Here is a 13,023-nt window from a genome sequence, read left to right on the forward strand (position 1 = left end):
AAACGGGCCATGTCATCGACACACAATCTTGTTACCGGTATATCTTTCAAACAAAGAAACATTAAATAATTCCGTAACCGCCAAGATACACTTTGGCGTCTTCCATTTCTGGCAATGTTCGGGTGCTGGGGCATGGATCAATGCATGGCCTCTCAGGGCAAACAAGGATGCCAGGGATTCGCCGTGCCATGTCGATGCCAGTTCATCATAGGCGATCGTATGGCTGCCTAGATGCCGCATGTAGGCATGAATAATTCAAGGTTGTGAGTTTGTCCGACTTTGAAGGGTCAAACGGTCGTTAGAATTGTCTGCCAACAACTGAAGTATGCTGTTCATTTAGCTAGAATTATCCTCACACGACATTTACGAATGGGCTCCTGCATTCAGGTGCTCAAAAGCAAAACAAGTTGAATAATAAACAATCGCCAATGCAGCTCGTTGGCCCACATCATGGAGCAAACTATTCTGAGCGGAATTACCTGTTTCATACTCATTTGAGCCAGCGTGACCTTGAACCAACAAATTCATCACAATTGGTTGTTTCAACCGCAATGTGTGCAATTGGTCGTTCAAATGACAGCGATATGGTGGGTCGTGACAAATGTTCTTGCAAGTGTAAATTATGTAAATGTTTGGGGCGTGAATGGCCAAGACTGGTATGCTAAATGTTTCACCCAGCAGGTTTCATATAGAAGATCTTTGATGACCTCGCTCATTACCCTCAGGCCAAAAAGTCTAATTTAGCTAAATTCAAGATCGGTTATAGGTATCAGCTAGCAGCATGAGCCGATTGCCAACACATGGAATGTGTTGTTCATTTAGTGAGAAACATCCCTCACGTGGCATTTATAAATGAGCCATAGATCAACACCGATTCAAATCGAAATGGTGAAGAATTGGAAGTAGGTTTAAAATGTCATAAATTTAGCACGGCAAAACATTTAACAAAAATCAGCATGAGATCTCTAACTGTTATAAAGGCGGTCAAGAAACGGAAGTCGATAATGAAAACACAAAGAGTGAAGTGTTTGATCTTGTATTCGCGGAGTTCACATAGGCCCAACTGCTTGCAGCTGTTGGGGACAGGACGTGAATGTTGTCCTGTTTCCGATCGGCCGCACCCGGAAAAGATCTGCTGCGCAGAAAGAGAACTGGCAGGAGTGCTGCATGCACACATATAATGTCATTCCTTGGAGGTTTGTCAGATTTAGGAAAACCGGCCAGAGAGAGAGAGAGAGAGAGAGAGAGAGAGAGAGAGAGAGAGAGAGAGAGAGAGAGAGAGAGAGAGAGAGAGAGAGGGAGAGAGAGAGAGAGAGAGAGAGGAGAGAGAGGGGGGAGAGGAGAGAGAGAGAGGGAGAGAGAGAGGGGAAAGAGAGAGAGAGGAGGGAGACAGGAGAGGAGAGAGAGAGAGAGAGAGAGAGAGAGAGAGAGGAGAGAGGAGAGAGAGAGAGAGAGGGAGAGAGAGAGAGAGAGAGAGAGAGAGAGAGAGAGAGAGAGAGAGAGAGAGAGAGAGAGAGAGAGAGAGAGAGAGAGAGGAGAGAGAGGAGAGAGAGAGAGAGAGAGAGGGGGGGGGGGGTAGGGAGCGAGACAAAGAGAGAGGTGTCAAGCTCCATAGTGTGAGACCCATGGGAAGTGACCTCCTGAAGATGCCCAACTTTGAAGTGCCCAGCTCACTGAGAGCCGTGCGCGCAGTACATCAGCGTAGCGAGGGTTGAGGAGAGCTAAGAGGACTGCCGAAAGTAGTGTTGACTGCTGCAGGGGACAGATGTATTAAAAGCTACTGGTCAGAGAACACGGACTTGCTTTCAAGCTGAAACAGGTAGCTGTTCTTGGATCACATAGACAGCATCCCACTCATTTACCTGTGTACACGGAAAATAAGGTCGGTGGCTCAGCACATACTAACCGCACAAACCAGTAATGCCATCGGAACGCATGGCGAGTGTTTCATTGATTCGACGTCACATTTGTGCTAGTTGCATGCAATTTGTCAATGATAGCCGGCCGAAGAAGCTGGCAGCGGCGGTAGGAACGTAAATACAGAGTTGTGAATTGAATATTCGCGTCTCACTTATGGATGTCGGTGCTGCCTCAAGCCACGCATTGGTGCGAGCCCAACTGCGAACCCGACAGCACCATCCCAGCGCACTATGAGCCGCAGCTCATCGCATTCAGGAGCTTATGCAAGATCAAGTTGGTCATTAAACGTCGCTGCATATGCATCTTGGGCACCTTCTAAAGAGTGTTCTTAGCAAGCATAAATATTAATTCGTACACTCAACGGCAACATGGCCCAGGATGGACACGGGACTTCCTTTTTGAAGTCTGCTGTCTTCTTATGCTGATGGCAAGGGCTCAGTTTCTTAAAGCAAGTTGGGGGAGCTGATCAGTTAAAAAGGACTAAACATCCCACAAAAGCGTCAAAAAACGAGTTTCTCTCCGGGTTTGGCCAGCTTTTTTCTCAAAGTTTGGAAGAGGGGCTGGAGCCGCAACCTAACAAGAAACTACACCCCAAGCTGATGATGGTTTTCGAGACCCAAAATACCCTGCACCTTTCAAAATGAAAAGCTGTTGGCCCGCACGCTGAGTTGCATGTGTCCACCTGGCAACATCATGCCTTTCGGAACGGAAAAGAAATCATGGCGGCAATGGTCTTCGAAACGTGCCTACGGGGACGCCAGAAGCACGTTCTTGCCACTGAGTTATGAGCAATATGCTGATGAAACGCTCGGCCATATTTTGCGAAGTCTTGACATCAAGATCAGGATTTACATTCCACTCAAGGCTGTCCCCCACCGCTGCCTCTTCTAGGACGCGTGCTGAACGACTACACATTCCCGGCACTTCAACTCAGTTGCTTTCAGGCACCGCGGGTCGTTAGCGGGCCTGGACTGCATCGCCCCCCCCCCCCCCCCTCCTTTCCCCCCGTCCCGGCTGACGGCAGGAATAATCCCGTCTATCACTTCGTTTGAACGGTTTGACTTGTGATTTAAGCCTCCTTCAGCAAAGGTGTGTCAGATTGACTTGCAAATGGATCTAACCCAGCGTGTTGGCAACGCGAGCAACGCCTCCCAGCTGTCATACATCGCGACTTGGTTCCGCAAACTTGAAATGAACTTTGACGCTCAACCTGTAGACCCATGATCATTCAGGCAAGCGGTGCTGCAGTAGCGCCATGATCATTCAGGCCAGCGGCGCCACAGAAGCCCCATGATCATTCAGGCCAGCGGCGCCACAGTAGACCCATGATCATTCAAGCCAGCGGCGCCACAGCAGCCCATGATCATTCAAGCCAGCGGCGCCACAGTAGACCCATGATCATTCGGGCAAGCAGTGCCACAGTAGACCCACGATCATTCAGGCCAGCGGCGCCGCAGTAGAACCATGATCATTCGGGCCAGCGGCGCCACAGAAGACTCCTGATCATTCAGCCGAGACCCCAGACTATTCAGGCGAATAGCGTCACATGACGTGTCACTGAATTACGTTCACGGCTCCGACCAGCTTACACTAATCCGGTTGGCTTGCATCCGTGTCTAATTACTGCTGACGGTCGCGGCTCGTCTGGTATGACCCCAACACAGCCAGCGCCACGGACTCTGGCAAGGTCAGGGGGTCATCGGGATTGGGCCACGCGTCAGGTCGGGGTAGGGGGGGGGGGGGGCGCCCCGGCCCCCTAGCTGGATGCCGTACTACTACTCCGCGAGTTGGCAGACAAGGCGGACGTCTTGGCGGCGTCGGCGTCAGCCTGATATCCGCCTGCGCTCGCTGGCCGGAGAGCTGTCGGGTCTCCGGCCGGCTACTGTCGGCGCGTCCAGGCCTGTTCGGCCCCCAGGCAGGAGCTGTCGGGGCGTCTGGAAGCTGTCGGCCGGCGGGCGCCGCCACCGGGTGGCGCCCGCGGGGCTGGGCCGCCCCCCGCGGCCGCCGGCGGGCGCCCAATCAGGCCGATCGCGCCCCTTCCCGCTGCGGGCGGGGCTCCGGTAAGTTGTGCGCTCTTCGGCGGAAGGAATTGGGCTTGGCTGCCGAGTTGTGCTCGAGGCGATCGTTTCCGTGAGAGCGTGTCAGCTGGAGTGGGCTTGGCGGATGATAACGCTGGATTAACGCCATCACCTTCACCTCGCTCTGGCGCTTCGAAGCAATTTCACCGTTGGCGAATTCGGGGGCATTAGTTATAGTCAGACCTTACCTTTAGTTTGATTGAAGTACAGATGTGCCTGTGTCGTGAAATGTGTACTTGTGCTTTCCAGTCTCCATACCATTGCGCAAACTGTGGTGCAATGCGACACGAAATACCCAGGGGTGCGCCTGATGTGCAATCCGTCTGGCTAATTAAGCGGGTTTGTTAATCTAGTCAGATAAACCAGTACTATGTGTAGATATCGGCCAGAATGACCGAATGATGGTCACACTTCAGGTCAGTCATTACGTTCGTACGCTGTGTTTTGTGACTTGTAAGTGAATTGGACTAACGTGACTCCACGCAACCTCTTCCTCATTCCCTCATTAGGAGGAGGTTGAGGGGGGAGGAAAATGTGAACTGCCGTTCATATTTTTCAAACTGTTATAGTTTCCTGCATATGGCTGCTCGCTACCCTTATCCTGAATTTGCTGTCGAAAGCATTGGCTATGCCATTCAATTCATGAGATGCCTAGTGCAGGCTTGCATCGAGTGTCATTATTTGTCCATGCGCCAGTGTATTGTTTTCTTACAAGGTGCACAAAGAAAAAGAAGTACAATAGCTCACAGCGGTTGAACTCAACTGCAGACAAGGATGTAAAGTCCTCAGCACGATGACACCCATCTGACCCGAAAGTATGCAATGCAATGAATGTTAGATCATATTCTACTTAATATTCACTGTTTACCAGCTTTTTCCACAAGACCGAGTGTGATGTGTTTAATCTCTTTGGATAAAATCCAGAGAACTTTGGCCAGGAAATGAAAAAGTAGATCCGAATTAACCTTCCCGAGAGGAGAGCTGTTTGCGTGTCAGTCGGGAAATGGAGGGCGCCGTTTGCCGCCGGGCTATGAATGACCTCGAGTCAAGAAACAGAAGCCAGCAGCCAGCGTGGTATATCCGAGGCATAACAACGCCGATTGCGGCTCTCTCGGCTAAACTTTTGTCTTCTTCGGAATGCGTTGTCTATTACCAGTTGACCGCAAACGATCTTGCTAGTTTAATCTGTCGGCAAACCTTCACAGGCTCGCTCGCGGTCAAAACACATCGGTCTGATTGGACTCCGTACCAATTTCGGTTATGCAAAGAAAATAGTCAAAGCACTTCTGAAAAATAAGGCAAGCATTTCACCTTCAAGATCTTCCCAGCGTTAGTTAAAAAAGTTATTTCATACGCGGGCGGAGCCCTAAGCCACATGTATTTACATATCAGACAATGCAAGTAAAGACGATCCTCGGCTCTAAACAAAGTTTACCTGCGCCACAACAGCGAAGCAGGACAATGAAAGATCATATGAGATCATCAGAGCGCTAGGCTGACAACATGCAGACAAAGCTGACAGAGAGTGGACACAAATAGTGGAGGGGGGGGGGGGGGGGGGGGGGGTGGTACAGGCTGCCACCATGGGAACACACGTGTTAAGGTTTGGTTTGTGATGGCAAGTGAGCTCAGATTCAGCAAGTTTTAGTGCAGCCTCAGCTCTGCAAGTGCGCAAAATTGTCATGGGAACTTTTGCAGCAAGATGCAACTTGTGCGTGTGACTTTTTAAGAATCTAATCACAAGAAGAGTTCCAAACTTTTTGTATTTTGCGTCTCAGATACGCTCATTTTACTCGGCTCGTCTATGATGTGTTTTCCACCAAAGCAGGAATATGTTTATCAGGAGTACACAATGGCATATTTATGTCGTAGATATAGTCGTGCACAGTGTTTCTGCCCACCACAACCCGCCTGGCACGTGTCACACGTTTGGTTATCCGTCCAAAGCTAGCCATTTTGCTCCGTCTCCTTTTCCAAGCCACTCGAGCAAAGAGGGTTTAGTGAACGTGTCTTTGAGTCTACTGTTAAGTTAGGCAGTCGTGTTCATATTGTTTGTATGGTGGTGCGGATTGATAATGCAGCATTGATAGTGGCAGCTGCGGTTTGTAGTAGAGTTCCGTGGTAACTTGGCCAAAACTTTGTGCCGTTAGTAGCCGCGCAGGGAGACAATCGCTCCACTGACATCTGCTGTTCAACCACCACCTAACCTTCCCTCCCCGCCCCCTACGAACAAGGCAGACCGCTTCCAAAGGGTTCCGTACTTCATTCGCTGATCCGAGAGCTAAACTTGCCGTGTGATGCCATCAACGATGCCATGCGATGTCATGTTATCTGCGATACGACACGATACGAGCAAATATTATCGAATTACAGCGTGATACCATACGATGCGTATCGATACGATAGCATCTGTCTGCAATATGACGGTGCAAATGCTGTTCACAGTCGGAGCACGCGGACCACCACCGCCCCACAGTGCGGGAACTATGGGTCCATATAAGTATCCATAGCGCACGTCTGCTGTATTCTCCTCGTTCTCCGAGACTGTCGGTACCCCCCATTGCGCAGCTGTGTGCAAGCTAGGTGCGGCTTGCTTTTTCAACAGACGTAGAAAAATTGGACCTCACGTCCGTAATTAAACCCTGCTCTGTACTACTTGTGGAAAGCACACGCAGTGCTTTACCACTGCTATAAAAAAGATCCGACAGCCCGGCGCCTTGCGGCTGGTGTAAGTGATGGTTGGAATCCGATGCGCTATTATTCAATTTTCAGCGGTGGTTTTCCCTTTGGATTTCGATTATCTCAGTGGTGGAGCATTGCGCGTGGACCACGTGTTACACAAAAGCCCTGGTTTTAAATCTATGACGGGAGGGGCACATTTGCATCGCACGTCGCATGAGCGGTAGTATCTTCCTGCAACGCCGCTGCACAATGTGGTTCTCCGCAGCCTGAGTGCGGAGATAGCACAACTCACGCATTAGCTTACGGTTGTTATGAAAACGTTTATAACGCATCCCTAGAAGACGCACGCACGAGTTAGATTTCCTTTGCCCACTTCCCGCGCTGCTAATGGAGCTGTGCCCATACCCACTCGTTACCCATGGAGCTGTGCCCTTACCCACCTGTTACCCATGGAGCTATGCCCAAAACCACCCGTTACCCACGGAGCCATGCCCATACCCACCCGTTACCCATGGAGCTGTGCCCATACCCACCCGTTACCCGTGGAGCTGTGCCCATGCCCACCTGTTACCCATGGAGCTGTGTCCATACCCACCCTGTTACCCAGGGAGCTATGCCCATACCTACCCGTTACCCATTGAACTATGCCAATACCTACGCTCTACCCATGAGGCTCTGCCATTTCTGCCCATGCCCACCTATTAGCTATGGAGCTGTGCCCAGGCTCACGCGCTACCTATCCATAATCAGTTGTATCTACCCGTTGCTCAGTTTGCATTGATCGGGGAATTACATTCCAAATTACGGAAGAGTTGCAGGGAAGTTTACAGCCAAACAGACTGCCTGCCTTGATAATCGCAACGGTATTTGCAAATGAGATTGATTATGGCTGAAAAATGCACAATCTACACTCTGCAACATTTCGCGGGGGAGCACCCGCATTTTGTAAACAGCTTCCCCACGCCCGTGACGGTGTTTTTTCCAAAGCACATACCCAGCCCATTCCATCGTCCATTGCAATGGACATCCATGGGTTTACCCAACCATCAAGTCATCTAATTCGTGCCGTTCGGATAAAGAGATTATACGTACAGAGAGTAAAACGCTTGGATGACAAGGGAGGAGACCGCCCTGGTGCCAATCGACAGTGAAAATATGTCGTTCTTGGTGTTAACGTACGTATTGCGGATATTTTAAGGCAACATCAGACTGAGTTGCCACTTGCATTACGTACCCACTGCACAGCCACCACACGATATACCGCACTGCTTATTGTTCTATATTCATGGAAGTGCTTCTGCTTCATTTTTGGGGCATAAGTGCACACAGCATGAAAATAAAATGATCGCAAGACATTGTAAGATATCACGTTCATCAGATGAATTTTTGAATCGCTGAGCTTGCAACACGCATCTGAAGTTGGTACCTCACCCGTACCGACTTATTCAATATAGGTAAAAGCATGGGAATCCCTCCCTGCCGTTTTTTAGATGAAAAGGTCTCAACCCAAAGATTTCAAAGGGTGTCGTTAATCAAACATTTCTGAGTCACTCATATTGCGGAACTGGCTACGCAGTTGGCTGAATGGCTTGCCATTGTCCGAATCCGAAATAAAAGTGGGTCATTACGGGAAGTGAAGCGGTCCTGTGGGCGTACCATTTGCTAGTAAAAGCCGCACCGCACTGTTATCGTGAAAAGAAGCATGAGCTTTCCCTCCGGTCGGGTGATTTACAATAATGAATCTGCAGTGGTTCTAAATCCAGTACTGGCTGACGAACGGAACAAAATGTGAGCTCACTGTTTGCAATACTAAATGTGAATGTGAAAAAGGCTGGATGTTCCGTCGTCCGGAGCATTTGAGCCAGGACTCTGCAGGTGATTCGAATCATTTGAGGCTCTTTTCTTAACCTTCTCGCACCTTCTGCAGGACCTCAGGGCCTCCAGCTCACTATCTTGATGAATGAGGGATTCGCCTGCAAAACTGGTTACATGCATCTTGGAAGTTTTTTTGACGTGTTTTACTAAGGCATTTAAACATGTTTCATAGCAAATGTTCTATAGTAGGTTGTCGGTGCTCCAGACGATAAGCCAGCGCGGTCGGACCAAGAACGTTTCGTTCACGCTGACAGCAAAATAAACAGACATGAGTGCTAGGGAACTGCGTGCATAGTGCTAATGAACCAAAGTCAGGATGGGTGTTTATTTCGTGTCCGTGGGTAGCCAGGATAACGGAGGATATCGGCGTATGATATATGCTTTCTCATTTTTTGTTTCTCTAACATGGCGTTCGCAAACACATTTCCGTAATACAAGTCAATTAATCGAGCATGTAATCTTGTAACCCTCTCAACTTTGCTATTCGGGCTATGCGCTGTTTTACGGACGTGCTCAAATGCATGCGCACACGCAAATGCATACACACACACACGCGCACCTTGATGATAAACACACCAAAGCGTTTGATGTACTGTCACGCATCAGTATGTCGGTTTGCAATCCTCAAGCTCGCCAGGTACAGACCACCCGGGACCGCCGATTCCCGTACTGCCACAGGAGAACGGTTCCACATGGACGCAGTCCGGGTGGGCAACGCTCCGACGGGCTACCTCAGGGCGCGCCATCGGCAGCTCCAAAAGATGGCGAACGCTCCGACGGGCTATCTCTGGGCGCGCCATCGGCAGCTCCAAAACATGGCAACGCTCCGATGGGCTATCTCGGGCGCGCTATCGGCAGCAGCTTCAACTACGGCCAACAGCTCGACGGGCTATCTCTGGGCGCGCCATCGGCAGCTCAAAAAGATGGCAACGCTCCGACGGGCTACCTCAGGGCGCGCCCATCGGCAGCTCCGAAACATGGCAACGCTCCGACGGGCTATCTCAGGGCGCGCCTTTTTTTCGGCAGCTCCAAAACAGTGGACAACCGCTCCGACGGGCCATCTCATGGCGCGCCATCGGCAGCCTCCAAAAGGGTTGTCAGGCGCGCCACGCGACTGTGGTTCGACGCTGTGACGCGAGTTTGACTACTGCATCGTGATACAAGCACACGCTCCTCTTTCACAGGCATCGGCTGAGCGAAGGGATTTGTGAAGGATTTTATGCAATGCCGCCAGGTGGCGTCTTGACTAGAACCTCTCCAAATCTTTGCCATTTTAACTCGGCTAGGATTTGAGAGTCTTGATCATAATCGTAGTTAACTGATATACTCGTACTAGTTAACCTTGGATAGTTAAAATTACATGCTTGGCTCCCTGGTTCAGTTTGCATACTCGGCCTATATGGTTAACTTATACTTGGCTACATGGTTCCACCATATACTTTCACCCGTACATTCATATATCACATGAGGTAAGTTCACCCTGACTACAGGGCGGCGTACGTAAGTCTTGAACTATGGAAACTGTCCGACCCTGGATGATCTGGCGCTTCCCGGCCGTTTTCTAGAAAGCCGCAAGCTTTGCAACCCCGGATTGCAAGCGTCAAGCAGTATTCAGCAATATAAAACCCAAGTCTACAAGGGTTGTGGTGTTCAAATGCTGGGCATTGACGTGCAAGCTGTTTCAGGGACCAAACTTTTTCCACAACATTGCAGCTGGTTAACCAAAGAACAGGTAAGGTTTTACCGAATAAAAACACGGAACGTGGGATGAAATGGAGTCTAGATTTTGACCACCTAGCGTTGCAGCATTGTGAAAGTAACAGATTTGACGGAGGAAAAAACAGAGAGTCGTATCAGCAAACTATGAGTTAACGTGTTGTGTTCAGACGGTCACGCGCCTCTGTAGCAGCGATGCTTTTACTTGTAACACGCTTGTCATGAACATATAAAAGAAAGCAAAAGCAGATAGACCTCACTATGGGCCTCATGCTGACGAGTAATCCGTAACTTCTGCGGTTCAATATTTGCCTTAAGATACGGTGCAGAACTGCGGTGGATTCGTACCTGGCACAACAAAGTATTTTGTAATCACGCCCTCTCCTTCAGACCTGATGTCGATCCCAAATCAGAGTTGGAAGGCGATCTGAGCATTTGGAATAAGCCCGTCCAATGCATTAGCTCGATGATGGTGGCACTGTGACACGTCCTTTGCCACCGAGATCTAGAGTATCAAGTCCTAGCTGACCATTCTGAAACGCTCTGTGTAAGACCTGCATGGGTTCTGGTGTCAACTGAAGTACGGTTGATATTCAACATGCCAACATGCCCTTGTACAAAAACTGCATTTCTCGTGCTCAAAATTTCGCTGGTCTCATCATTTACTCGTTCATTCTGCCATCACGCAGTAAAAGACCTTTAATGGCAGTTTTATGATTTATGACTTAATCGACCAGTTAATGAACGGATAATCAAGCGCTTTTATTTATTCCAGCCGTCGGTGTTGAACCTGATCGCCCTCCACATGAGCACTGATCCCAAACGGCCCGCCATTACCGGCATCCCATCCGCAAACATCATTAGTGGCCATTTTCTGTTTGTCCGGTACCAACAGGCATCGTCTCCCCAGGCCGGAGTGACCTCCCGTCCAGCACGGTGCCTCCGGGCGGCGCCCTCCCCTCCCCACCCCCACCCCCACTCGGCCAGCCGTGCTGGGCCGCGTGGCACCGCGATGTCCACCCCAGAGGCCGTTCATCAGCATTCAGTCCGGTCGCTTGCCCCGCTCGTGGCGGACCGGGGGTCAGCTGCCGGACGAAACGCACCAAATCGCTGGTGAAATTGCGCCGCCCGGCCAGGCCCGCCATCGATCCTGGCTCGGGGCGGGCCGACCGGCGCCACGGCGAAAACAAGCGGTCGCAGTCGACTGCCGGTCAACATCGCGGCGCTCCTCGTCGGCGGATGATCCGCGCACGTCTGCGCCGCTCCCGTGCCCGGCCGGCTGAGGAGATCGCCCGGGTGCTCGGCCGGTTGAGGAGATCGGCCTGGCCGCTCGGCCGGCTCCGCTGAATTGGCAGCTGTTCGGCCGCCGTGGGCTGGAGCTTATGGGAGGCTCGCGAGGGGGGGGGGGGTGATTCCGCTGCATTGTCGTCAGAAACTATCTCGTTCAAATGGAGTGGCACCGCAATGTGCGGCTGAGAAGCCTCACTGACTGCGACTACGGCTTCAGGCTGACTGGACTGAGGCTGGCTGACGCCGCTGACTGCGACTACGGTTTAATGGTGACTGGACTGAGACTGGCTGACGCCGCTGACTGCGGTACGGACTGGCCGTCGGTGACGCTCCTAGGCGTGGCGTATTCAAATGTAATGGTTCGAGTGCTGCTTCAGGATATTCTTACCAACAATCACAAGGTTGCGAATGCTATGATTTTGTTCTTGGTACGCGATGTAAAGGATTACAAGGGTACTGTGATGCAAGGCATTTGGTTGCGGTGCGTTTGCTGCTGTACACCTTATCCACGTTTTTGTTTGGAAGTGCTTCAGCTGATGATCATCGGTGTGTTTCACACAGAAAACACCAAGAAAACGCCCCAAAGAAACTGCCGTGCTGGTGCTTTCGTACAATTAGACATTCATTGTTGCACAAAGCCTTCAAGCTTTGCGGACTATAACGTAGATATATTTTATCAACATTGTCCCATCCCCACCCATAAATACGGTAAATTCACACACCTGGAGTCGTCGGTGTTCCTGGTGCTAATACCATCAAACATCCCCATTTCACTGACGCTCGGTCCGTGTTCGGCTCTGTTTGAGAGCCGACCAATAACGGCGCCGCTTTTGAAACCGCCCGCGCCGTAATCCGTGGCGCTGTTTGCCGTCCAGTTGTTGGCGCTGAGCAAGCACAAACGCCCCGAGACCACTCTTTGTCCGCGACAAACGTCGGCGTTGTGACCGGGAGGCGGCCAGTGTTGGCCGCCTCTGCGACCAGCCGGCCGCGGCTGCGGCGCGTGCCGACTGCGGTGTCGCCCGTCAGGCCGCCCCCTGCTCCTGGGCGCGTTGAACCCGACCGCGGCTCTAGCTGTGGAGGGCTTCCAAGCGCGCTGGAGCGTGCGCCGATTGACCCAGAGCACGGCTGTTGAATGCAGGCTGCTGCCCTGCTAGGTCACGGCATGGTTTTGATATTGGATGTGTTGGGTCGCTCTGAAACTGACGTCGTGTGCAGATATAGCGCATATGTCCTCTGGGAACTGCACAGCTCTTAAATACGCTGGTCCGCCCACCCTCCGACTTGGTTGATCTCAGACCACCATTGCACCAGGTTTCCCTCCAGCGGACGCTGTTGGAGACCGTTTGTCCATCAAAAGCATTTGATCATGGCGCGGCGCGGCCACCGCATTAAAGAAAGCCATTGTCCGACCAGATTAGACATAGCCTCCCATATGCATTCGTCGCTGCAACAAAAGCGCCAT

General features: G+C 51.2%; 1 protein-coding gene across 1 annotated transcript in view; it reads left to right on the forward strand.

Annotated features, from left to right (window-relative positions):
- The first annotated feature begins 4,399 nt into the window (after positions 1-4,399).
- LOC119100863 (alpha-soluble NSF attachment protein-like) overlaps positions 4,400-13,023 on the forward strand; it is a 12,330-nt gene continuing 3,706 nt past the window's right edge. The window contains exon 1 of the mRNA XM_037224039.1: positions 4,400-4,414. Within this exon, the coding sequence (XP_037079934.1) occupies positions 4,400-4,414 (15 nt within the window). The remainder of the gene's footprint in view (positions 4,415-13,023) is intronic.

The sequence above is a fragment of the Pollicipes pollicipes genome, unplaced genomic scaffold (genome assembly GCF_011947565.3).
Source record: "Pollicipes pollicipes isolate AB1234 unplaced genomic scaffold, Ppol_2.1 Scaffold_2555;HRSCAF=2994_pilon_pilon_pilon, whole genome shotgun sequence".
NCBI classification, from domain to species: domain Eukaryota; kingdom Metazoa; phylum Arthropoda; class Thecostraca; order Pollicipedomorpha; family Pollicipedidae; genus Pollicipes; species Pollicipes pollicipes.